At 46.3% G+C, this 26992-nt stretch overlaps 1 protein-coding gene across 2 annotated transcripts in view; it reads right to left on the bottom strand.

The window, feature by feature from the left end:
- HEATR4 (HEAT repeat containing 4) overlaps positions 1 to 26992 on the bottom strand; it is a 56314-nt gene that overhangs the window by 13009 nt on the left and 16313 nt on the right. For both annotated transcript variants that reach the window (XM_034769596.1, XM_034769595.1), the window contains exons 7-14: positions 23761 to 23943; positions 21157 to 21317; positions 19667 to 19771; positions 10790 to 10908; positions 9494 to 9674; positions 8156 to 8225; positions 5089 to 5278; positions 3451 to 3529 (exon numbers count right to left, since the gene is read on the bottom strand). In XM_034769596.1, coding sequence (XP_034625487.1) covers positions 3451 to 3529; positions 5089 to 5278; positions 8156 to 8225; positions 9494 to 9674; positions 10790 to 10908; positions 19667 to 19771; positions 21157 to 21317; positions 23761 to 23943 — 1088 coding nt within the window. The remainder of the gene's footprint in view (positions 1 to 3450; positions 3530 to 5088; positions 5279 to 8155; positions 8226 to 9493; positions 9675 to 10789; positions 10909 to 19666; positions 19772 to 21156; positions 21318 to 23760; positions 23944 to 26992) is intronic.

Raw genomic sequence — 26992 nt, 5'->3', positions numbered from 1 at the left:
TCTAGTTATGAGTATCTTTTGTGAAAGTGTGAGCGCCACATTTTCTTGCCCATAAGAGACTCAGTTGCTCAATCAGAAAAATAAGTGTATTAAATATGGGCTGGGGGACTGCTATAATTATCATGGCCTGCATGGAAAATCCACAAATGATAGTTTTTCCATTCAAACAAGCAAAAACTAATATATGTAAGGCTTCATATATTGCACAGGAAACTAGATGCAAGTTTTGCTGCAGTGCCCTTGGTTTCTGTGGCATACTGGGCAGCAGACTGGAATTTCTGCAGCAGCTCCAGATTAACAAAAATGTCCATTTAAAACTTAATATGAAAATGAAAACTAAACCAAACTGCTGTCATCTTTCTATTGTTTAGATACTAATTTCATTTTTTTGCTTGGTCCTTAATTTTTCAATATGCAAAAAATGTTTGTATTGTCAAAGCACAGCTGCTTTGTAGAAGTTGTCAGGAGCTGCATAGGGGACAACTAGGGGCTTTGACACAGGATATTTTAGGAGGTGGTTGGGGATTATGGAATAAGCACACTAGCACTTCTGCAGTAACATGCTGCTATACATTAAGGCAGGGGTCCCAACGCAGTAACATGCTGTGATACATTAAGGCAGGGGTCCCAACGCAGTGCCTGTGGGCACCATGACTCCCGCTTGGGCGTCTAAGTGCGCCCGCGTACTGGCTGGCAGACGAGCATCTGCCGAAATGCCGCTGACAAGCCACAACGTCAATAGGCGTTACTGCTGAAATGCCACCAATACTTTGGTGGCGACGCCTATTGACGTTGCTGCTTGGCGGCATTTTGGCGGATGCTCGTCCGCCGCCACGGTCCTCCGTGGCGCCAGATGAAAAGGGTTGGGCACCACTCCACTAAGGCTATGTCTACACTGGCACTTTTGCCAGTAAAATTTTTTTTGGTCAGGGGTGTGAAAAAAAAACACACTCCTGACCGACAAAAGTTTCACCAATAAAAGCGCTGGTGTGGATAGCGCTCTGTCGGCGGGAGGCACTCTCCTGCTGACATTGCTACCGCCACTCATTGGGGTGGTTTAATTGTGCCGGGGAGAGAGCTCTCTCCCACTGGCATAGAGAGGCTACACGGGAGACTTTACAGTAGCGCAGCTGCAGCAATACAGCTGTGCCACTGTAAGGTCTGCAGTGTAGACATAACCTTAGTGAGAGAGAGAATATGACTCTAGCCTGGTGGTCAAGGCAGCCACTTGGGAGACTCAGAATCTAGTTCCCCTGCTCCTATGATTCTATAATGATTTATACAATGAGGGAAGCCCTGTAACAGAACATCTCAGTGGCTAGTGCACCCTCCTGAGAGATGTGGCAGACCCCTGAACAAATCCTCTCTCCTCTGGCCAAGGCGGGAAATGAACCTGGGTCTTCTACATCCATGAGGGGTGTTCTAACTAGTACTGGGATGAAAGTTATAAGATGGACACCACCATTGCTGCCTACTGCATCAGAGCCCAGAGGAGATAGGCATTCCTCTTCCTATCTGGTTAGCTAGGAGATAGGTGTCTGGATGCCTATAGTGAGGTAACAGTGTGCATGACCAAAGGCAGCTGGGGAACTTTTACAGTGAGTTTAGATGCTTACAGGGTTAGGCAGCAGCTGAGCAGGGGTTTGGTGGATCACAGTAGCACCAAAAACTGAGACTTCGGTGCCTAAACCTGGGGTTTCGGTGCCAAGTCCCTTTGTGGATCTGGGCATTACTCCCCACTTAGTCTTGTTGACTTCTATAGACTTACTCATGCTGTAAGTGTTTAGCATGGGTAAATTTATGACAATCTGGCCCAAACTGATCAGCAGTAGAACAGTCAACAAAATTGTTGTTTAAATACCCTAATGAGATGAATGAGGCAGCTCAGACTTTTCTTAGAGCTATTTGTGCAGGCTGGCTACAGACTCAGGAAGACAACGCTGCATTGGGTACTTTCAGTAGATGTTTGAAAGATTTTCATTGCAAGTTCTGATTCTGGAACACATCTGCAGAATACAGCAGCGGTATAGCTAGCAGTGGAAATTTGGGTGAGCCCTGACTTTTGGGTGGATGGGCAATGACAGACTTTGCTAGCTCAGCTTCTCCACCAATGTCATGCCCTCTTCATAGCTGTGGTGCCCCCAGACACAGGGCTTCACCTGCCGAGATGGGCATGTGCATGGGGCGGCTCAGAAAACGGCAAGGCAGAGCTGCCAGAGCGTAGCTTTCTAAAGGGTGGGCGCATAGCTCTGTCCTGGATTTCAGGTGCCCGAGTGACACTCCGGGCCGCTGTGGCAGCACTACACCCCTACTCAGATTTGAGTGGGCCTGGATGCTGAGTGAGTGGGCCACAGCCCACCCATGGCTGTGCCCCTGGAATGCAGGGGGAAAAGATGAAATGAGGCAGTACAGCCACATATTACACAGGGCCCTGAATATATGCTGAACTACATATATCTAGGAGAAAGCATTATTTGACAATTTTTTAAAAAATCCCTATTTTTAAGGAGGAAAATGAGAAATATTTTATATTCAGTTCTTTCTGAATGTGGTTGTGCCTAACATTAGATAAAATGCTGCATAGTGCACATAATATGCGTGATCACATGCACCTGGGACAGTGACTTGAAATTCCTCTCTGTGCTGACTTCTCCCTGAAGCAATATTTAATATTCCAATTCTGAGAAGCTGTCAGTAAATTAATCCAAGGCTACAGTGTGATATGATAACAAAAAAGGCTAGTGCAGTTTTGAGCTACAGATGCAGGGGCATTATGTCACAGTGAGACTTTATCCACATTGGATCTTATTCCCCCATTTAAGTGATGTCATTTACTATCTCTTGACCAAGCTCTAATGCAGGGGTGGCCAATCTGAGCCTGAGAAGGGAGCCATAATTTACCAATGTACATTGCTAAAGAGCCACCGTAATACATCAGCAGCCCCCCATCAGCTCCTCCACCCTGCTCCCAGCACCTCCCACCCATCGATCAGCACCTCCCCTTCCCTCCCCACACCTCCCGATCAATTGTCTTGTGGCATGCAGGAGGCTCTGGGGGAGAGGGGGAGGAATGAGGGCACAGCAGGCTCAGGGGAGGGGGCGGGAAGGGGTGGAGTCCAGGCAGGGCCTGTGACAGAGCCAGGGGTTGAGTAGTGAGCATCCCCCGACACATTGGAAAGTCGGTGCCTATACAAGGAGCCACATATTAACTTCTGAAGGGCCGCATGTGGCTTTGGAGCCATAGGTTGGCCGCCCCTGCTCTAATGGAACATCCATCCTCTAGCTGAGTTGGTGACACCTCCTTCCCCTCAAATTTATTAGCTCTGTGTGTGGGGGAGAGAGATCAGTTGCCTTCTAACCACCTCCAAATATGAATTGTATTCCCCTATCTTCCAACCAAAAGCCCTGATCACATTTCCTCTATGAGCTGGGCTCTCAGTGTCTCTTCACCTCATTCTTGATCTTCTGAATCATTTCCTGTTCCTCTGTACGTTGAAAATTTAGAACCTTCACAGCTTTATTCATTTCCCTAAACAGAAGTGATAGAGGACTTGTTACTCATGCATAGCAGAAGCTTGAAGGAAAAGCAAGAGCTACAAAGAGGAATGAAGTTAATGTACTACCTGGGAACCAGCCAAGTCCTCCAATCCGTGCTGCCTTCTCTCATTTACCTCACATACACATGTGAAGCAGTGCAAGCAGCAGCTATCACTATGAACTGCTGAAGGAAGGGATAGTGTTTCCACATTGGCATAGCCCACCAGTTGGTCTGGGCTTCAGAGGACTGGCAGGGGAGTGAGAACAGTACAGAATTGCAGAGGTAGCAGATGAGAGAAGGGAGCAAGGAGGCAAGATAACCAGCTTTAATGATTTGTTAAGTACTGCTGGAAGCAGTGTTAGTAACTCAATACACTGGTATTTAAAAATATGTGATTTAACAAACATATTTAAGGATCCCCCCCCTTTGTGTTGGTACTGAAGCAATGCCGTAGCATGTTAGGGGACATGATGCTGGGGCACACTTTCAGATGAGAAGTAAAACTGATGATCTTGACCACTTATGACCAGATCTCAGTTACATAGGTATAGCTATGGTGTAACTATTGAAGCCAATAGAGTCACATTAATGTAAAACTGGCATCAATGAGAACAGAATAGGACCCTGGTCTTTAATGATCTGATAGCATCTTTTGTCAGGAGAGAGATGTGATGGTCAAATTCCAGTTAGGGCAAGAATTCTCAAATGTTTTCCATAGCACAGAGCATAACTTAATAGAGAGCTTTTCCCAGGATACTTACCTTCCTGTTTAGGCTCCCAAAACATACCAGTGACTACTGTGACAATCATTTAAACAGGGAAAATTCAATATTGGGAAAATCTTTTTTGCTTCATTTAATGTTGGACAAAGACAATAGCTGACACCATGTGACTTGCCAACTCTCCCCAAACCACTAGCAAGTGGTCCATGGACCACAGTTCAAGAATCGTGCAATTGGGGTATTTATATTCTGTCTCCCTTGAGAAGTTATGTTCAAATAGAAAAGTCTGCCCAATCCTCCCTACTTTAGTAAGACATCCAACATCAAGTGTGGAATGGACTGGACAAGCTGAGTGACAGGAGGGGTTTAATTATGGTACCCATGGAACTATCTCCAGAAGTCTTGGCAGATACTGATTCTAAGAGCTTCATGAAGTGGGTGCAGGGAGTTGGAATAGTGGTGTGACAGAACACTTGTGCCTCCTTCCATCTTCCCCCAACCCCAGCTGGCAAACGTCAGCTACTTTGAAAGGTAGGTTTTGGAGACAGTAAGAGAGGGGTTAATGTGGGGGATGACCAAATTAGTCTTTAGAAACCCCTTAGCAATTGACTCAAGGAGCATCCTGGGAGAAAATTATATGTTCCACCATCCCTGCTATGTTCTGAGCATGCAGCGTTTATTAGGAAAGAAAGCAGCATCCCTCAGAAGGAAGGAGAGCCACACTACACGTGCTCACAGCCCTGGGGAGTATCCACTGACAAAATCATAATGAGAGAAAGGCTTTATTTTGCCCCGAGCATGTTTTCCTTTTGGAGCCTAGCTACTTACTCTCTGACCATCTCATTTGGCTCCAGAATCAACCTCTCCAATAAGATGGCCTGAACACTTTCATCCTGCAGCTGGAGGGTGACGATGCTACGACAGGCCTCTCTTCGTACTCCAGGTTCCTCCTCATGATGAACAGCCCAAAGAAGATGATGTTTCAGCTGGGGGGTCACATGGCCTATTTGGCCCAGTGCTGTCATAAAAGGGGAAAACAAGCGCTTTTGTTTGTTTGAATTTTTTCATGACGGGGTTTGGTTGCATTAACGGATATGCTTCTTTTATTTATTGGAATTGCTAAGGGCTTCCTGCTTGTGAAATTTTAGGAACGCAGCATTTACCAAACAGGACAGAAGAAACCTCCAACAAGTAGCTAATATGTCATGCTACAGACAAAGGTTTAAAAAACAAACAAACAAAAAACCCCAATGTGCTTTGTCAATTGTGCAGTGTTGCTTGGGAAATGGGAAGAGGTGGGGATTCTTTGCTTACCTCTGTAGCAATCAGCTTATATCCTGAAGCATGGAATTTGATTATACCTATTTTAGCCTTACACCCATCTACAAATATCACCATCATAATGTTATCCCATTCTTTTTAGAAATCCAGTCACAGTTTGATTTGTGCACATTCTATGGCATCAAAATCTACAAGACTCTAGGGTGCTGAAAGTAACATTTAAAAACATTTGTTCTAAATGTATTGCTTTCTAATTTTACTGAGTGACAGCGTATTGGGAAGGAAGCTCTAAGAAAGTAATACAGGATGTAAATAATAGGCTGCCAAGATACAGAAAAAGGAGGTGTTCAGGGATATGTAAATACACTATTTTGACATTGAGAATAGTAGTCAAAAGACTCAGCATATCCTCCATGTCTAAAAATTGCATCTATTCCAACCATACCATCATAACTGTGTTATGTATTCCCCAGAGAGGAAGGATTTTCCAGTGGTTAGGCCACTAGCTGGGATTCAGGAGATCTGGGTTCAATTGCTTGCTCTGCCACAGACTTTGTGTCTAACTTTGGGCAAGTCACTTAGCCTCTCTATGTCTGTGTTGTGAGGATAAATACATTCAAGATTGTGAGGCTCTCAGACATTATGGTAATGGGGGATCACTACTTAGGAGAGATAGATGTTTGCGCCCCAAATCACTGCCAGCCCATGGAAAAACCCAAAGTTATCCTGGAATTGTCTTCTCAGGTTTGAAGGACTGTACATTTTTGTTCCCTCGCAACTCTATGGATCTATGGGGGCGACATAAGGAAGGGACCCTGCTTCAGTGTGAAAATAGGAGTTTGCCTACAGGGACTGATGCTGCTCTTCTGGCTCCCTGGCCCTGACAGCTGTCATTGCCCCAGGGTGATGTGCTTTTGATGGCTGGAGTTAGATAATCTGCTGCATTGAAGCTTTAAAAAAAAAAAAAAAAAAAAAAGTTTGTGGGCTCATCTTGTATCTAACTTTAGTGACCTGCAGTAAATCCAACCTGCACTGTACATCACACAAATGTATGGATCATCATGGCCAAAGGATTGGGTGCAATCTTCTAACTAGCCTGAGGTAGAAGAATGCATTTTTTGCAGCTGTAGCTCTTTGAGCCTCCGGTATTAATAAGGAGCCCGAGGCTTCAAACTGATTTGACAATCTGGAGGCAGACAGCCTCAATAGAGGGGGATGGGATACTAACTCTTCAAAATGTTTCCTTCTTCCATGCAATATCACTTCCATCTTGCCTGCGTTCAGCTTCAGCCAGCTGCCTTTTAGCCAGGCACTGGGATAGTTGGAATATGGTCTTATTTGCATCCAGCTGAAGGAGATGTAGAGCAAGGTTCTTTCTTTGTATTGTTGGCATTTGAGACCTGAGACATAGATCCTCAGGCTTCCCCTCTTGGCTTCATGATATGATGAAAAAAGAGAGCAGTGGGGAATAGAACTTTGAGGAACCCAACAGGTGAGCATTCTAGAAGTGGAGGCCCAATCACCCATCACCATTTTCTGGGAGGTGTCTGGAACAAAGGGAAGCCACATAAGTTCTCTTTGTCTGTTTCCCTATCTACAATATGGAGCTAGTACTTGCCGTAGGGTTGCAAGACTTAATGAATGTTTGTTGTGTACATTAAGGATTTGGGCCTTAAAGGTATTTAACTTCCTAACTTCCATTGACTTTGATGGAAGTTAGGAGCCTAAATACCTTTGAGGATCTGGGCCAAAGCTCCTCAGAGGAAAGCTGAGGTAGAATTATGAAGGATATTATCATTCATATGATTTTTTTAGACTAATGCTTTATGGCCCTGGCACATGCACAGTTTAGAATTCTCAGTCAGCAATAATATTGTTGCGAGTCAATGTATTTTTAAAAACCAAAATAAATCTATCCAAGTCTTCTCGTGATGTTCTAAACCACTTAAAAACTTTCGCAGAAGGGAGAGAGGGAGGATGCAAAGCAGATTGAGTTCATTTACTGCACTGGACCCTAATACTTAAATATTGGTTATTAAGGAATTTGGAGAATTGGAAGGATTGGTTCTCTTAGTGGATTGAGAAGTTTGGGGTTACCACGGTGCCCCATTTGCAAATCCATCAGTGAAGGAGCTTTTTCTCCTGGTATGGGATCCATGGAAGTAGTTACATTTAAAATGTTAAAAACTACTATTTGCTGGTCACATAACAGAGGTTCAGAATTTGTGTACTTTGTTAGACTAGTATTCTATTTCAAAGATGCTGCTTTAGTATTTCTATTACCATTAGAATTATCTGTTCACATGTGCCATGTCTGACATTAAACTTGCAGATTTTGAAATCTTAAACATAATTTAAAAAACTAAAATATTAAAATCCTCACAATAAACAAAGTATCAAAGGGGTAGCCATGTTAGTCTGGATCTGTAAAAAGCAACAGAGAGTCCTGTGGCACTTTATAGACTAACAGACGTATTGGAGCATATTCACCCATGAAAGCTTATGCTCCAATACGTCTGTTAGTCTATAAGGTGCCACAGGACTCTGTCGCTTTTTACAACAAACAAAAAATATCCTATTAAAGCAATAGGTCTTCAGCAACTAACTACAATACCTCTGATTGCAAAAGCCTTGATTTTCCAATGAGGGTCAGTCTGCATCATCTTAAAGAGGCACGTTAGCACCTGAGGTGGAAGGATACAGCTATTAGTAGATATTATCATCATGCTTTATTATTTATATAGCATCATATAAATGTGTGATACTATACAGGATGTGACCCACACCCAATAATGAACAAATCACTGTCCTAAAGAGCTAACAGCTTAAAGGCACAAGTGAAAACAATACCGGACACAACCCGCACACAGACATACAGGATAGAGATGGTGATTTGGGGAGAAGAGCCAGAAGACCCCTCCAAATGGGTTTTATTGCAGGGGCATACCAGGTTTGTGTTCATGAGCAGTGTGACCTCATGAGTGTTAATTTCTAGAGGAAGTCACTTATTCTAGCAAAAGCCCCCATGGCCCTCCAGATAGGGCACTGTTTCCTGCAGAATCCAGTACCTGTCTGGATAGTGCTAGAATTACCAGTCTGGTTGCTTTTCCCTGTTTTAATTTGCAACTGAAGGCCACCACCTGCATTTGATTTTACAGTGGGACATACACATACTGTACCAAGAGCCTTACTTCCAGGGTTCTGCTCGGGGTTCTAACAAGGGACTGCAGAATTGAATGCAAACCTGAAAAAATTATGATTCTAAAAGTTAATCAAACTTTTCCAAGCCTTATAGAAGTTCCCGTTTGATTAGTGTTCTGGGTGAAGGTTTGTGTAAGTGGGGTGAGAGGAGGCAGTTCTTTTTGGCACAAAGAGGTTTATTCAGGGCTGGCTCCAGGGTTTTTGCCGCCCCAAGCGGCGCAAAAAAAAAAGAAAAAAAAAAAAAAAAAAGCCGCAATCGCGATCTTCGGCGTCAATTCAGTGGGAGATCCTTTGCTCCGAGCGGGAATGACGGACCATCTGCCGAATTGCCGCCGAATAGCTGGATGTGTCGCCCCTCTCCGGAGTGGCCGCCCCAAGCACCTGCTTGGCAAGCTGGTGCCTGGAGCCGGCCCTGGGTTTATTGTCCACTAGATCCATTTTATGTACCTGTGGACAGATTCCCAGCATGCATGTTTCTGCCCAACATTTTAGAGGTGCATGGTTTTCTTATTGTATATGGGAAGAAATACTCACAACCCACAATAATTTAACTCTTTAGTGCCATCAGTCCCTGTCATTTTGTAAGATAGAAACTATCAAAAGTGAGTGATTCACATAGCACATCCCATCTTGAACAAGGGACACAAAAATTAGAATTAGCATTAATAAAGGGGAAAAAATCTGGTTTTTCCTTTGTGTTCAGGATCTTTATCGGGCTTTTTTATTTATTTATTTTTTAATTACTACTTACCATTTCATCTTTGATCCTGAGTGCTCCAGCTGTAAGGCAAGCTTCTCTTCGGACTGCAACAAAGTCATTGGAGAAGCACTGAAGGAAGCCTGGGAGCAACTTCGCTGTCATAAGCCGTAGCCAGCCAATCAATGAGAGAGCTTCCACCTTCATCCGGCAATCGCCTCTGTTCAGCTTCACCCTGAGAGGAATTTTGAATAAACAACTGCTGGGCCTGGTCTGCATGGTCCAGACAGATGCACACAAAAATGGGAGGATTATCCTGACTGGGATATTATTCATTACATCCCTATTAGAAGGTTCCTCTCCTGTTCACTGCCCATTAAAAAAAAAAAAAAAAAAAAAAGACTCAGCCCTTTAGTCTCACTGTAATGAGTCCCAGCACTCCAGGGGTCACTCCGTGTAACAGACCTATATTTAACACGTCACATAGGATCAGGCCTGTTATAGCACTGGTTATGCCCAATGTGAACATTCAGAGACTCCTTACTGCTGGCAAGTGTTTCCTCTGAGTATAGAAGGGCTGCCTGTGAATACTTACCAATATATTCACATATAAGCTAACCCACATATAAACTGGACAGAGCCCATCATTTTGTAAGTCAGAATCTAACAAAAGTGAGTGATTCATGTAAATGGGCTCCACAAAACTTGCCCCAAACTCCTCTCTCTTTTTAGCTGCTGACCCATGACTTGTCTGGCTTTCAATGTTACCTTGGGTCCCACAGTTTTCTTTTCAGCCACTGGATTAGTTATTCCCTAACTCTGCCATCACCTCGCTCTCTCATGCTTACCGATTGGGGTGGTAAGTGGATCAATATAATTGATCTACACTATTGGGCCCTATTATAGGCTGAGCCCATGTTAGTGGGCTGAAATTTTAATGTAAATATCTTATGCACAAATATATACAGTAACTGCTTTCCCATGAGAGTTTCTAGGTCAAGTCAAGAACAGACGTACACATGCAAAGGGATGCGCTTGCAATTATTATGGCTGTAATTGTAAATAAAGAAGCCCCTAAATACAGTATGTATTTGAAAGCCTGGTTACAGTCATAGATTACGATTACAGAATATGCCATAATTCCAAATTATATAGTACTGTAGCAGCCCTGTGGGTAGTCCATTGACAATCTAGTGTCTAACTAGGTTCCACCATTTAGCAAAGGAAATACTAGTGCAATTGTTGCTAGGTAGTGCTACACTGATGGCAAAAGTGACCAAGAAATTTGGGTGATAATAGTTCAGATCTCCACTTCCCCATAGCAAATCTGCCAAGATGGTTAACTCTCACCTGAGCTGGTCGTGGACTTCTTTCCCAAGCTTCATCTGCCCCAGTGCCAGGGCAGCTGCCTGGCGCACCTCCACGTTCCAGTCGTTCCACATCAGCTGTGCAAGCTTGTTCTTCAGGTCCTATACATAAGATCATTACAAGGGCTGAGGTTGACTCACTTCAGCATTAATCAACCATTGGCTTTGATTCCAAAGACACTACTTTAGGATGGGATTTTCAAAAGGGCTTGGCACAGACCTAATTCTGCTGCCATTGAAGTGAATGGCAGAACTCATATTGGGCAAAATTAGGCCAACACTGAGTGCTTTACAAATCCCACCCTTAATGCACTGCCTTCCAACAGTATGTGGTGAAGTCTGAGTCCATCCAGGCTCACTGTAGCCAAGAACCTAAGGGCCACACTTGGAACTCAGTCTTGCAGTGTGGTGAATATCCAGTTCCTACTGACATCAGTGGGCACTCATCACCTTGCAGGATCAGGTCTCAAGTTTGCATTAAAATGATTGTATCAAAAATAAAACCCCAATATGTTGGGAAACATTAGGAAAGTAATAGATAATAAGATAGAAAATATCATATTGCCTTTATATAAATCCACGGTACACCCACATCTTGAATACTATGTGCAGATCTGGTTGCCCCATCTCAAAAAAGATATTGGAATTGGAAAAGGTACAGAAAAGGGCAACAAAGATGATTCGAGGTATGGCACAGCTTCCATATGAGAAGAGATTAATAAGACTGAGACTTTTCAGCTTGGTAAAGAGACGACTACGGAGGGATATGATTGAGGTCTATAAAACCATGACTGGTGTGGAGAAAGTAAATAAGGAAGTGTTATTTACTCCTTCTCATAACACAAGAACTAGGGGGGTCATCAAATGAAATGAATAGGCAGCAGGTTTAAAACAAACACAAAGGAAATATTTTTTTACACAATGCACAATCACCCTGTGGAACTCTTTGCCAGAGGATGTTGTGAAGGCCAAGACTAACAGGGTTCAAAAAAGAATAAGATAAGTTTATGGAGGATAGAGTCCATCAATGGCAATTAGCCAGAATGGACAGGGATACAAAACCATGCTCTGAAGAGTCCCTAGCCTCTGTTTTCCAGAAGCTGGGAAGGGTGACAGGAGATGGATTACTTGATAATTATCTGTTCTGTTCATCCCTTCTGAATCACCTGGCATTGGCCACTGTCGGAAGACAGGATACTGGGCTACATAGACCATTGTTCTGATGCAGTATGGCCATTCGTATATTTGCTAGCACTTGACTGATGACTAGAAACTTCTGGTTAAGTTCCACCACCCCGCCCCTCAAAAAAAACCAAACAACCCTCTGCAGTTGATTGCCTTGTTCTCAATTATACAGGCAGAATGGGGCTGTGGTCACATTTTATTTGTTTACCAATTTTGAAACCTGTGCCTATCACATAAGTCCCTAGGCATTGAGTAAAAGACATAACAGCATGTTAACTAAGCTCCTGAAAACAGACTGTGCACACCTTTAACATTCGCTATAGCTGGTCAGAAATTTTCCAGCAGAACATTGTTTAAATCTATAAGTAAATAGACTATTATTGAAAAAGCCATTATAACTTGCTTTAGCAACACAAGTCACTGTGTACCAAACACTGAAGAATTAATCACCAGTCTTGTTACAATGAACATGCTTTTATAAAGTTAAATCTGAGTTCTTCTAGTCAATGGATTACATATAAAATAAAAAGGGTTAGATGTACACATAGCTGTACCGGCTCAGAATGGAATAATTATTTATTTGTATTACCCTAGTGCCTAGGAGCTTTAGTCATGGACTAGGACCCCATTGTGCTAGGTGCTGTACAGACACAGATCTCTATTCCTTCGTGCTAATGCAATCATTCAATGCAGAACTCCAAAACCTTTCTTATGCTATTAGTCCCCAAGCTGGAGGAAAAAACATCAACATTTTTTGTGAAGTTGTGTTGAGGAAAGTCATAACAAGAAATGATGCCTATTTCATAACAAACAAGGAAAACAATTGCTGGGTTGTTGTTTTTTTTACTTCAGTGCTTCTGTTGAAGTTTTTTTTTTGTTTGTTTTTGTTTTAAAATGCCAACAACAGTTTCTGAGTGGAAATCAGCATCCATATCTTGGCACCAAAGTAGGTGTTTTCCCTCCATATTTGATAACAGTAGCATATTGGGTATTGTTGGTTTGGCATCAGACATGCTGGCTTGTTGCCTGAATACACTAGCGAGGTGATCCTTTAACAAGAGATCACATCACCACCATTTTGCTTAGATTAAAACACAATTAGTTGATATTTTCTACTCTGCTATGTAAAACCTTCCATTTAGAGGAACATAAATAGAGAGCTGCTTCCTTTAGCAGCAGCTGTCACGAAGAGCAGTGTCCTGACTGAACTGTGTAACCTGCAGCTGAGAAGAAAGTACTAGAAGCATGGGCAGTAAGAAGGCCCAGTCCTGCTCCTACTGAAGTCAGTGAGAGTCTTGCCACTGACTTTAAAAGGGAGCAGGATCAAGGCCATACAAATCTGTGAGTAGTCAGTACAGAAGAGTCACAAATGTGTATCTTTAACTTGCCCAGAAGGTGTCACTACAGGACAACTCCTCATTTGTGGAAGGTCAAAAAAAGGATCAATTTCTTCTATATCTAAAATACACTCTGGTACAGCAAACCAGTTCCATGGGACCCAATCATGCAAGACATTGTGCACCTCTTGAGAGCAGCTGAGCACCCTCCACTTGACTGACTTCAGTAGGAGTGGAGGGTGCTCAGCCCCTTCCAGAATCAGCCCCTTCAAACCACCAGGAAGAATTAAACTTTCCTTTTTCTTCCAAATATCTTTGGACAAAGGAATTATTTTAATCTAATCTTATTTGATGTTCATATTTGTATATCACCTATTCTAAATCGTCTATGGAATCAACTGTACCCAACAATGATGTGTTTTTAGTGAAACACAATGAGGAAGATGGGCCCAGGGAAAATATTGATAAGGAAAAAATATTAAGTTGGTTGGGATCAGCTATTTCCATTAACATGCCTTTCTCGGGCTTTCTAGGACAATATGGAGATCCCGTCTTCCAGGTTAGTGAGGACTAACTGGAGCTTCATAGATACTGTCCTTTGTGTGTGTGGTGTTGGCAGGAGTTGCAAAAGAAGGTATCAATGCGTATTTGGATAATCAGGATAATGCGTATTTGGCTTAATCAGGATAGGTCATCCACTGGACCCTCCTGATTAGAGGCAAATCCAGCCCTTCCTCCATGAGTGTGGAGGGCTCCCAGGCTGCATGAGAGGGTCAGAATCTACTGCACAGAATGTCTGTAGAGTTGTTCTGCAGACTGGGGAAGGGGATCCCTCTCCCCAACCCCACATCTCACAGCAGCCACCTGTGTGTGAGAAGCCCCAGAAACAGGAATGGCCCAAATCTGGAGATAGTCCACGTACACGAGGAGGCAGATTTAAGCACTAATGTTAACTCCTAGAGTTTGGAATTTTTTGTCTTGCAAGTCCTTGATTTCTTGACCCTAATACTAGTTTTTGCATATAATTTAAGTTATAGATCCTCAGAGACAAAAGCTGATCTGATTGGTTGAAATACATAACAAGTTAGCTCTCTAGGCTTAGTTCTAAAGGCAGAGCTGAGCCCTTACTGTGCTGCTCTGAGGGTATGTCTACACTATGAAATTAGGTCGCTATTATAGAAGTTGATTTTTAGAAATTGATTTTATATAGTCGATTGCGTATGTCCACACTAAGCGCATTAAGTCGACGGAGTGCATCCTCAGTACCGTGGCTAGCATCGACTTACGGAGCGGTGCACTGTGGGTAGCTATCCCATAGTTTCCGCAGTCTCCGCCGCCCATTGGAATTCTGGGTTAAGCTCCCAATGCCTGATGGGGCAAAAACATTGTTGCGGGTGGTTTTGGGTATATGTCGTCAGTCACCCCTCCCTCTGTGAAAGCAACGACAGACAATTGTTTCGCACCTTTTTTCTGTGCAGACATCATACTACGGCAAGCGTGCAGCCCGCTCAGCTCAGTTCACCGACACCGCCGCTGTTATGTCCTGGGTGCTGCTGGCAGCAGACGGTGCAGTAGAACTGCTAACCGTCGTCATAAATCGCTTCCCCTGCAACTCTGCTCTGCTGCTATTGTCTCAATAGCAAATTTCTCCATGTTGTCTGTCATGTGCTCCCAGGTACGTGCAGTAGTGTAGCTAGCGGGGTGTAGGGGAAGCAGCCGCTTCCCCTCAGCACATGTTCCATAAGCGGCGCCTTTCCAAAAGCGGCTGGAGGAGCGAGGGGAGGCGCAGACTGGGGGCCCACAGCGCGGCCGGCAGTCATGGGAGGGCGGCGGGCGCGGCCGGAGGAGTGTGTGGGGGGGTGCAACATGGCGGCGGGCAGCCACGGCCGGAGGAGCGAGGGGGGAGGCCACGAGGGTGGCACGGCAGGGCCGGAGGAGCCATAGGGGAAGGAGGAGCAGTGCAACCGGAGGAGGAGCCAAGGGGGGCATGGCTAGAGGAGGAGCCGGGGGGGCACCTTTTTTATGTTTGCTCCCCCTCCTCTTAGACGCTGGCTACGCCACTGGGAACATGTGTTCTTCCTTGGGAAATGTGCACAGTGCTAACTGTAGTTCTCCTCAGCTTCTGCTGCAACTCTGCTCTCCTGCTCTTGCCTCGATAGCAAATTTCTCCATGTTGTCTGTTATGGGCTCCCGGGTACGTGTGTTCTTCCTCGGGAAATGTGCACGGTGCTAACCATCGTCCTCCACCGCTTCCGCTGAAACTCTGCTCTCCTGCAGACGCCATACCATGGCAAGCATGGAGCCCGCTCAGCTCACCGCTGCTGCTGTGAGCATTGTAAACACCTCGCGCATTATCCTGCAGTATGTGCAGAACCTGCAAAAGCAGGCGAGGAGGCGACGACAGCGCGATCACAATAGTGATGAGAACATGGACACAGACTTCTCTCAAAGCATGGGCCCTGGCAATTTGGACATCATGGTGATAATGGGGCAGGTTCATGCCGTGGAACGCTGATTCTGGGCCTGGGAAACAAGCACAGACTGGTGAGACCACATAGTGTTGCAGGTCTGGGATGATTCCCAGTGGCTGCAAAACTTTCGCATGCGTAAGGGCACTTTCATGGAACTTTGTGACTTGCTTTCCCCTGCCCTAAAGAGCAAGAATACTAAGATAAGAGCAGCCCTCACAGTTGAGAAACGAGTGGCGATACACCTCTGGAAGCTTGCAATGCCAGACAGCTACCAGTCAGTCGGGAATCAATTTGGAGTGGGTAAATCTACTGTGGAGGCTGCTGTGATCCAAGTAGCCAACGCAATCACTGAGCTGCTGCTATCAAGGGTAGTGTCTCTGGGAAATGTGCAGGTCATAGTGGATGACTTTGCTACAATGGGGTTCCCTAACTCTGGTGGGGCGATAGACGGAATGCATATCCCTATCTTGGCACTGGATCACCTTGGCAGCCAGTACGTAAACCGCAAGGGGTACTTTTCAATGGTGCTGCAAGCACTGGTGGATCACAAGGGACGTTTCACTAACATCAACGTGGGATGGCCAGGAAAGGTGCATGATGCTCGCATCTTCAGGAACTCTGGTCTGTTTGAACAGCTGCAGGAAAGAACTTACTTCCCAGACCAGAAAATTACCATTGGGGATGTTGAATTGCTTATAGTTATCCTTGGGGACCCAGCCTACCCCTTAATGCCATGGCTCATGACGCCATACACAGGCAACCTGGACAGTAGTAAGGAGCAGTTCAACTATAGGCTGAGCAAGTGCAGAATGGTGGTAGAATGTGCATTTGGACGTTTAAAAGCTCGCTGGCGCAGTTTACTGACTCAGTTAGTCCTTAGCGAAACCAATATTCCCATCGTTATTACTGCTTGCTGTGTGCTCCACAATATCTGAGAGAGCAAGGGGGGAGACGTTTATGGCGGGGTGGGAGGTTGAGGCAAACCATCTGGTGGCCGATTACGCGCAGCCAGACACCAGGGCGATTAGAAGAGCACAGCTGGGCTCCCTGCGCATCAGAGAAGCTTTGAAAACCAGTTTCATGACTGGCCAGGCTACGATGTGATAGTTCTCTTTGTTTCTCCTTGATGAAAACCCGCCCCCTTGGTTGACTCTACTTCCCTGTAAGCCAACTGACCTCCCCCCTTCGATCACCGGTTTCAGAGGCAATAAAGTCATTACTGTTTTCAAATCATGCATTCTTTATTAATTCATCACACAAATAGGGGGAAAACTCGCAAGGTAGCCTGGGAGGGGTAGGTGAGGAGGGAAGCACCGGGTGGGGTGGTGGATGAGGGGAGGAGGGAAGGACAAGGCCACACTACAGTTCAAAACTTATTGAATGCCAGCCTTCTGTTGCTTGGGCAATCCTCTGGGGTGGAGTGGCTGGGTGCCCGTAGCCTCCCCACCGCATTCTTGGGCGTCTGGATGAGGAGGATATGGAACTTGGGGAGGAGGGCAGGCGGTTATACAGGGGCTGCAGCAGTGGTCTGTGCTCCTGCTGCCTTTCCTGCAGCTCCACCAGATGCCTGAGCATGTCAGTTTGCTCCCCCATTAGCCTCAGCACTGCATCCTGCCTCCTCTCAGCATGCTCCTGCCTCCTCTTATCACATTCATTTAACGCTTTCCTGGACTCTGCCATTGTTTGCCTCCACACATTCTGTTGAGCTCTTTCAATGCAGGAGGCCTGCATGAGCTCTGAGAACACGTCGTCGAGAGTGCAGTTTTTTTGCCTTCTAATCTGCGCTAGTCTCTGGGACAGAGATGATACGGGGAGCGTAGAAACATTTGCAGCTGCAGGAGGAAAAAAAGGGAGAGTAGTATTCAAAAAGATACATTTTAGAGAACAAAGGGAAGACTATTTCACACTGAATCAAGCGATTCACATTATATAGCACATGTGCTTTTGGTACAAGGTCACATTTTGCCTCTTATATTGAGTGCCTGCCAGTTTGGTGTGAGACATCACATACGCTCGGCTGGGCAACAGAATTCGGCTTGCAGGCAGCCATGGTAAGGCAAAGGGTTTTGGCTTCTTCAACCTTCATAACACGTGGGAACGGTTTCAAACAGCAGCACCCTCCTTTCCCATACCAAGCAAAGCCCGTTGGGTTGGCCATTTAAAAGGAGGGGCTGCGGTTTTAGGGTGAATGTGCAGCACAATCCAAGCCCCTCCCCCCCGACCCAATTCTCTGGGATGATCGCTTCACCCTCCCTGCCCACCGCGTGGTTAGTATCAGGGAAGATCCCTGTCAGCCAAAAATGAACAGCTCAACATGAACGGGCCTCCCTCCACCGCGTGGCTAACAGCGGGGATGTTGTTTGAATGCCACCAAAGCCCGGGCCCATTCGCTGTAATGTTTTGTTCTGCAGATTCCAGACTATTTGCTACTGGCTTGGCGTGGTAAATTACACCTCTATCCCAATATAACGCTGTCCTTGGGAGCCAAAAAATCTTACTGCGTTATAGGTGAAACTGCGTTATATCGAACTTGCTTTGATCCGCCGGAGTGCGAAGCCCCGCCCCCCTGGAGCGCTGCTTTACCGCGTTATATCCAAATTCGTGTTATATCGGGGTAGATGTGTAATCATTAAACACGCTTGTTTTTAAACCCTGTATTATATTTACAAAGGTACACTCACCAGAGGTGCCTTCTCCGGCTTCATGGTCCGGGACCCCGGGTTGGGAGGGTATTAGCTCCAGGGTGATGAACAGTTCCTGGCTGCTGAGGAGAAGGGATTCTCCGCTTGCCTGCTGTGCGCTATCCTCAACCTCATCTTCCTCCTCCTCATCTTCCTCATCCACAAAATCCTCATCCCTATTGCGTGAGACTCCAGTGGTGAGATAGTGGTAGGGGCCACCCCTAGAATTGCATGCAGCTCAACATAGTACTGGCATGTATGGGGCTCTGACCTGGAGCGACCGTTTGCATCCTTTGTTTCTTGGTAGGTTTGCCTCCGCTCCTTAACTTTCACGCAGCACTGCTGTGTGTCCCTGTTGTAGCCTCTGTCCATCATGCTCTTGGAGATTTTGGCAAATATATTGGCATTTCATCTTTTGGAATGGAGTTCTGCCTCCAGAGATTCTTCTCCCCATACAGTGATCAGATCCAGTACCTCCCGTTCGGTCCATGCTGGAGCTCTTTTGCAATTCTGGGACTCCATGGTCACCTGTGCTGATGAGCTCTGCATGGTCACCTGTGTTGATCAGCTCGCCAGGCTGGCCAAACAGGAAATGAAATTCAAAAGTTGCCGGGGCTTTTCCTGTCTACCTGGCCAGTGCATCTGAGTTGAGAGTGCTGTCCAGAGCGATCATAATGGAGCACTCTGGGATAGCTCCTGGAGGCCAATACCATCGAATTGCATCCACACTACCCCAAATTCGACCCAGCGAGGTCGATTTTAGAGCTAAACCCCTCGCTGGGGACGAGTACAGAAATCAATTTTAAGAGCCCTTTAAGTCGACAAAACAGGCTTGGTCGAGTGGACGGTTGCAGGGTTAAATCAACCTAACGCTGCTAAATTTGACCTAAACTCGTAGTGTAGACCAGGGCTGAGTTCTTGATCTCCACAGCACAAGATGTGCAACACCAGTGTCTGGGGCCTCTTTGGAGAAAGGCATTTGCTTTCTCAGAAATTGACAGTGTTACACAGATATAGGAGGCAGCCTCTCCAGCTTTTGAAGGGACAATTTGGGAAAGGCTTAGCCAGGTTGCTAGCAGGAGGCACATTTTGTTGGTGGGGAGGAGAGGAACTACTTTGAACAGCTGTAATATGCCAACAGACTTTGAAAGTCACTTATGTCTAGGAAGCTTGAGGCAAGACTTACCTGGCTTACATACCCACGGATACGAGAGAGCGCTCTGCAAGCCAAAATCCGATCTTTCCACTGACAGCTGTTCAGTTTGGCTGCCAGGAGGGAGTAAACCAAGCTCTGGAAGAGGGGTAAGTTGTTTACAAACAGTGCAGGGTAAAACAAGCACAGTATGAACTGGCATAGCATCTAGATCACAAAGCAGGAGCTAGTGGAGAAGGCTCAGGCTCACCCAGAAAGATCAAGGGCTGCCCACAGTATTTTATAGAAATGTTGCCTTATGCTACTTTGCCTAAGACTATTGACTGACTCTTGGTTGGCTAAAGAGGGAAGGGTTTTATGATACACTGTATAGAAAAATCACCTTATAACCCCCACCAATAAACCATCATGACAAATGGGAAGAGGATTTTGGCTTCTTTAGAAAGACCAAAGTGAGGGTGATGAAAGACGGTTAGAACTCTGCTAGAATCTCTTTTATCATAAAGGAAGTATCATGGCCATGGCTCACAGACAGTTGGGGTAAGGAAATGATGAACCTTTGTATCTTTTAGGGCCTGGGAAATTAAAGCAGCAGAAACTCTTGTGGGGAGTGACAGATGGATAAATAGCAAAATTGGTTTTTCAATTTCATTTACTTTTATTTTATTTTTTTACTATATTTTCCAATCTAATAATAAATTACATTAAATGCAGAACCAAGAGACAAGTTGCACCTGCTCTCAAATGACTGAGGCTATGTTCTACACTGCATACTTCTTGCAGTGGTGTGTAAGGTATGTGTAACTGCATGGGCAGTGAAAAGCAGACTGCATCCAAACTGCAGTATGTAGCTATACGTGTCAGTGAAAGGCTCCAGCAGCAGCCAGGTAGCAAGGAAAGGCTCAGCACTGAGGAACTGCTAGATTCTCTCCCCATTGCCTCCCCTTGGCCAGAACCTTTCCCTGCTGCCAAAGTCTTTCACTGTGGCAGGGAAAGGCTCTGACAGCTCCCTGGGTGGAGAAAGACTCCAGAAGTGGGGAGGCAGCAGGACACTGCTAAAAATAGCAATGTAGACAGGGTAGGCACTGCTTGGGCAAGTAGAGAGCCCTGTAGGGTACATACCCGGGAACTTACTTACAGGGTTCACGCATGTCTTTACTTGCCTAAACAGTGTCTCACCATTTACACTGCTATTTATACCCACGCTTGGGGAGGGCATGCAGTGTATGTATTCTACACACCGCTGAAAGGAGCATAGACATACCCTGAGAAGACCTGAGATAGAGCTTTGAATAAAGTAAGAAATAAACCATAGCAGAACAGACTCTGCCCAAACATTTCTTGTAGAGTGTGAAAGTCACCCCTGTATAGAGGTTCAGGATAAGGAGTTAAGTTGTGCTGGACCTCTGCATGGGGTGAATTTCACCAAGGGAGACAGAGCCAGAAGGCAAGGCTGATCCCAGCCACACAGATCCTTCCTCTCTTTCTGTGGTGATTCTCTCCTCCCCAGCAATGGTACCTACCGAGCGTTCGCTGAGCTGAGTTAATAGAAGACACGCTTGCTCCTCTGTGGTGCCATCGTTCTTATCAAACATCTGGGAAAGGATCTTTTTTACTACAGGGAAAGTGGCAAAGCCCTCCAATGCTAGGCACTGTGCTGCTGCCCAGCTGTCTTCAGAATTACCTACCAACAAGGGGAAAGAGAGAGGAAGTTACTGTACAGCAGAATATATGATGTCAATGCTCTTCCCATAGCACTTTCTTTAGTACATCTCAAAGCACTGAGAGTTCAAACCCCCTGCTCCCTCCAGCACTAATGTTCCATACTGCGTTGTACAATACCCCAAGTTTGGGCAAAGCCCCCAGGCTCTCACCGCCCAGGTCCTGCAGAGTTGGCAAGCAAGTCATGAGGGCAGAAATATCTTATGCCACTCAACAGTGACCCCATGAGGCTGACTAAGCAACTCCGATGTGCTCCCAAGGGAGATATGCCCCATGAGGTACAATAAAATGAGGCCTCTTATTGGGTGGCAGGAAGTGTTACTGGGGTTACAAGAAGTTGTGGTGTGGGGGAATTGTATGGGATTCTTTGTGACCCTGTTTCTGATGTAAAAACTCACAGTAGGAGGGAGGGAAGAAGGGAATTATGCCACACAGTGTAAGTCTAACCTTCTAGCAGTGATGTCATGATTCCTAAGGTTAACCAGGACCAACCTTGAACAAATCCTTGTTGCTAAATTCTGTTGCAAATGATAAATCCAGTAATAGGTCTACATGTTAGGCCCATACAATAAGTTTTCCATCAATGTCAGGGGATAAGCAGCATTAATGGGAAGATGCCTAAGTGCTCTGCTCAGCACCAGGAAAGAGTGTTTAATGACTGCACTAGGGAATTGGTAGCCAGGATTTCCCATTTCTATTGCTGACTCTGCCAGTAACTTGTTCTGGGCCCTTGTACTCGATGATTAAGTTATGTGCCTCTGTTTACTCTTAAATAAAATGGGACTGATACTTACCAACCTCAGAGGAGTATTGTAGACTGTAGTTCATTAATGTTTGTAAAGCATTGGGAGATCTTATGATTAAAGATACTAGGTAAATGCAAAGAGCTGCTATGGATTGGGCTAAACCTTGTTATGGGTCAGGCATTGCTGCCACCTTCCATTCAGAATAAATGTAAAGAAGCCATTGTAACCTGGTAACTGAAACAATAGCAGTAGCATCCAAAACACAGGCACATGGAAACACTAATGAGAAGCTGAATCATGTAACCTAAGGGTCTTAAAATGCCAGGACTAGGCTTTGATTGGTGAAATTGTGTGTGTGCATGCACACATGCACACCAGAGAGAGCCTCAAGATGAACTGAAGCAAGACAGTATCAGAGGGGTAGCCGTGTTAGTCTGAATCTGTAAAAAGCAACAGAGGGTCCTGTGGCAGCTTTGAGACTAACAGAGACTTCTGTTAGTCTCAAAGGTGCCACAGGACCCTCTGTTGCTTGAAGCAAGACAGACTGGGAGAGACAGAGACCTCATGGACAAGCACAATGTATGACCCTGGGAGGAGCAGGGACGGGGCACGCTTGGGGGAGGGGGCAGAACTGGGTGGGAAAAGGGGCCTGGGGCAGGGTGGGGCCAGGAAGAGGTGGGATGGGGTGGGGGCAGGGTCTGAGGCAAAGTGGGGGGTTGAGCACCCCTGTGGCCCAGAGGAAGCCGGCGCCTGTGGTTCCTTGTGTGTTTGGAGAAGCAGGACTTTGTACATTACTAGTAAATAACAAGATTAAAAAAAACACCACCAGAATCCATCATCAATTTCTACTCCCAACTGGAACACCCTCAAGGCTCCAAACTGTGACTCATGCTTGGGTCAACAGAATTATTAATAAAACATTAGTCCAGAAAATGGCACCAAGCGAGTGCCACTGCTTCAACTAAGCCTCTTAGAAATGATAGAGCATTAACCACAATGTCACCTTTGAAATGTGACATGCACCCAGACACCTGAGATAACTAATTTAAAAGGAGTTTCCTCTTTTCCTAGAGCAAAACTAATAAATACCAGACACCTGTTTCTCTTCATAGGAAAGTCACCCAAAATATCTGCAGTTAGTTGCTGGGGCCACAAACTTCTTTCCAAAGTATCTCTGCAGGGTGTCAGCTGGACACAGTATTCTTCACTTTCTGCCTAAAATGTAATGTAGTATTGCTGTGCACAGTGGAACAGCTACGAAGCCCCAGTCCAGGAGGAACTGAATGTCTTTCAAGGATCAACCAGATCACCTCCCTTCTGTCTTGAATCAGAATGACATGAAATGGGTGCATGGAAGCACTGGTGGTTTAGCACATTACACTATCTTACAGAGGTTATCAATTCCAGTACCAGGCTCCTGGGGGCTGGCAGGACATATAATGTTCGGAGGCAGTGCACTCCAAACTGGGACAGTCCCCCTTCCCTCGCTTTCCGGTAACCCACTCTGCTAATAAACTGAATGGCTCTGGCTGGTTCTAGAGGGAGTGGCATCCAGCCTTCTCAGGCTGAAGTGTGTAGCTGCAAAGCAGGGATTTTTCAGTTGATGAAGGTGTAGGAGAAAAGTAAACAACAGAGGGAAGCAGCAGTAAAGCCACTTACCATGTACCAGAGCTTCCTTCATGATCATTTGTGCCTCATCGTTCCACATCCCTATGGTGTAGTGGCACACGGCAGCTGCCATTCTCACATGGGCATTCTCATCCCTCAGAGTCTCTCTAAGCAAAGGCTGTAGTTCCACAGGCACATCCTGAATAACTGGGGCCTTTCCAATGCCATGTAGCCCTACAACTCAGGAAATAATGAGCTCTGAATAAGACAGCAGCTTCTCTCTCTCTCTCCCTCTATTACCCATACAGAAACAGCAACATGTTTTCTATGCATTTGCCATATGGAACTTTTGACTAGATGTTCGATTTACAAATATACTGCAGTACCAATACTCTGCCTTTCTCAAACACCCCCCCCCACCCCCGAGGATCTCAAAGCATTTCACACCAAAAATGAATTAAGCTTTACAACCCACGGAACGGTAGCAAAGTATGTTCATCCCCATTTTACAGATAGACACACAGACAAAGATAGGGCATGTAACTTGCCCAAGGACACATCCAGAAGTCTATGGCAAAACTGGGGATGCAATCTCAGGCCTTGTCTACACTACGAGAGTAGTTCGATTTTACTTAAATCGAATTTTTGGAATCGATATTGCAAAGTCGAACGTGTGTGTCCACACTAAGGACAGTAATTCGACTTTGTGAGTCCACACTAACGGGGAAAGCATCGACATTGGAAGCGGTGCACTGAGGGCAGCTATCCCACAGTTCCCGGAGTCCCCGCCGCCCATTGGAATTCTGGGTGGAGCCGCAAATGCCTTCTGGGTAAAAAAAAAAGGGGCCAGGGTGCTTTTGGGTAACTGTCGTCATCCGTCCATCACTCCCGCCCTCCCTCCCTCCCTCCCTGAAAGCGCCGGCGGGAAATCATTTCGCGCACTTTTCCAGTCATTGACAGCGCGGACGCCACAGCACTGTGAGCATGGAGCCCGCTGCAACCATCGCTGCAGTTGTGGCCGCTCTCAACGCCTCGCAGCTTATCATACAGGTTGCCCTGAGGCAGATGCAGAAAAGTCAGGCGAGGAGGCTACGTCAACGCGGTGATGGCCTGAAGTCTGAGAGTAGCACAGACCTCTCAGAAAGCAGGGGACCCAGCGCCGAGGACATCACGGTGGCAATGGGTCATGTTGATGCTGTGAAACGGCGATTCTGGGCACGGGAAACAAGCACTGAGTGGTGGGACCGCATAGTGCTGCAGGTCTGGGATGAATCACAGTGGCTGCGAAACTTCCGCATGCGGAAGGGAACTTTCCTTGAACTTTGTGAGTTGCTGTCCCCTGCCCTGAAGCGCAATGACACCCGGATGCGAGCAGCCCTGACTGTCCAGAAGCGAGTGGCCATAGCCCTCTGGAAGCTTGCAACGCCAGACAGCTACCGGTCAGTCGCGAACCAGTTTGGGGTGGGCAAATCTACCGTGGGGGTTGTTGTGATGCAAGTAGCCAAGGCAATCGTTGATGTACTGCTGCCAAAGGTAGTGACCCTGGGAAACTTGGAGGCGATCATAGATGGCTTCGCAGCGATGGGATTCCCAAACTGCGGTGGGGCCATAGATGGAACTCACATCCCTATCCTGGCACCGGAACACCAGGCCAGCCAGTACATTAACAGAAAGGGCTACTTTTCCATGGTGCTGCAAGCACTGGTGGACCACAGGGGACGTTTTACCAACATCTACGTGGGATGGCCGGGCAAGGTTCATGACGCTTGTGTTTTCAGGAACTCTGGTCTGTTTAGACGGCTGCAGCAAGGTATTTACTTCCCGGACCACAAAATAACTGTTGGGGATGTGGAGATGCCTATAGTCATCCTCGGGGACCCAGCCTACCCGCTAATGCCCTGGCTCATGAAGCCCTATACAGGTGCCCTGGACACTGAAAAAGAACTCTTCAACTACCGGCTGAGCAAGTGCAGAATGGTGGTGGAGTGTGCTTTTGGACGTCTCAAGGGGAGATGGAGAAGCTTGCTGACTCGCTGTGATCTCAGCGAAACCAATATCCCCATTGTTATAGCAGCTTGCTGTGTGCTCCACAATCTCTGTGAGAGCAAGGGGGAGACCTTTATGGCGGGGTGGGAGGTTGAGGAAAATAGCCTGGCTGCTGATTACTCACAGCCAGACAGCCGGGCGATTAGAAGAGACCAGCGGGAAGCGCTGTGCATCCGGGAGGCTTTGAAAGCAAAGTTCCTGAGTGAGCAGGGTAACCTGTGACTTTAAAGTTTGTGTACAGAGAAGCCGAACCTGCCCCCGTTTCTTTACCCAGTTCATGTTGACTATCCTATCCAGTTACATACCCCCTTCACCCCACTTCCAACACACGTTTCAAAATAAAAATAGTTCTACTTTGTTAAAGCACACCGTTTTCTTTAATACTGTTTTCGCGGGAATTTTTTAAAACTGGGACGCAGACTGTGGTGCGGAGCGGGTGTAGTGTAGTCGCGCGAATGCAGCTTCTAAACTCAAGGACTGACAGGCTCCGCTGCGGTGGGATGGTTGTTTCAACGGAGCCTGTCACCCCTCCTGATAGGGACTGTGTGTATGGGGGGTCTATGTGACTTAGTGGCAGGGGGAGGACGGTTACAGATCCCCTGCTGTGTGGCTCTGTGATCCTGCCTAAGGACCGCCGCTTAAGATCTCTAACTGCCCTCCCCTGCCACAAAGTCACAGAGCAACCCACCCCCCACCACATAACATGAAAACAACCTCCCAGACTAACCAGGGTAAGTAGTCACTGCATCACTGCACTATGTATGTGCCCTGCTGCTGTGCCTGCCCCCGACTATGTACCCTGCCAAAGGTGACTGTCCTGTCCAATTACCAAACCCCTTTCCCCCCCTCCTCCAAAAGAACATGATGGAAACAGTAGTTAACAGAAACATATTTTTTATTATCAACTACACATGGAACTGGGAAGTGAAACTTGGACGGGGGCTTGTGTCAGGCGGGAAGGAAAGAACTTGTCAAACTTTGGGGAATGAGAGCCTTCTGCTGCTCGAGCTCTCTGCAGGGGTGGAGTGAGAGTTAGCAGGGACTCTGCTGCCTCTCCTTCTGTGCACTTTGGGTGAGGGGAGTATGGGACTTGGTGGCGGGGGAGGGCGGTTAGAGATGGACTGCAGCGGGGCTCTGTCCTCCTGCCTCCGTTCCTGCAGAACATCCACAAGGCGCCGGAGCGTGTCCGTTTGCTCCCTCAGTAGTCCAAGCAGGGTTTGAGTCGCCTGCTGGTCTT

This window comes from Trachemys scripta, chromosome 4 (genome assembly GCF_013100865.1).
Source record: "Trachemys scripta elegans isolate TJP31775 chromosome 4, CAS_Tse_1.0, whole genome shotgun sequence".
NCBI classification, from domain to species: Eukaryota; Metazoa; Chordata; order Testudines; family Emydidae; genus Trachemys; species Trachemys scripta.
Note: the sequence above shows the minus strand (reverse complement) of the source record. Positions and strands in the feature narration are given on the sequence as shown.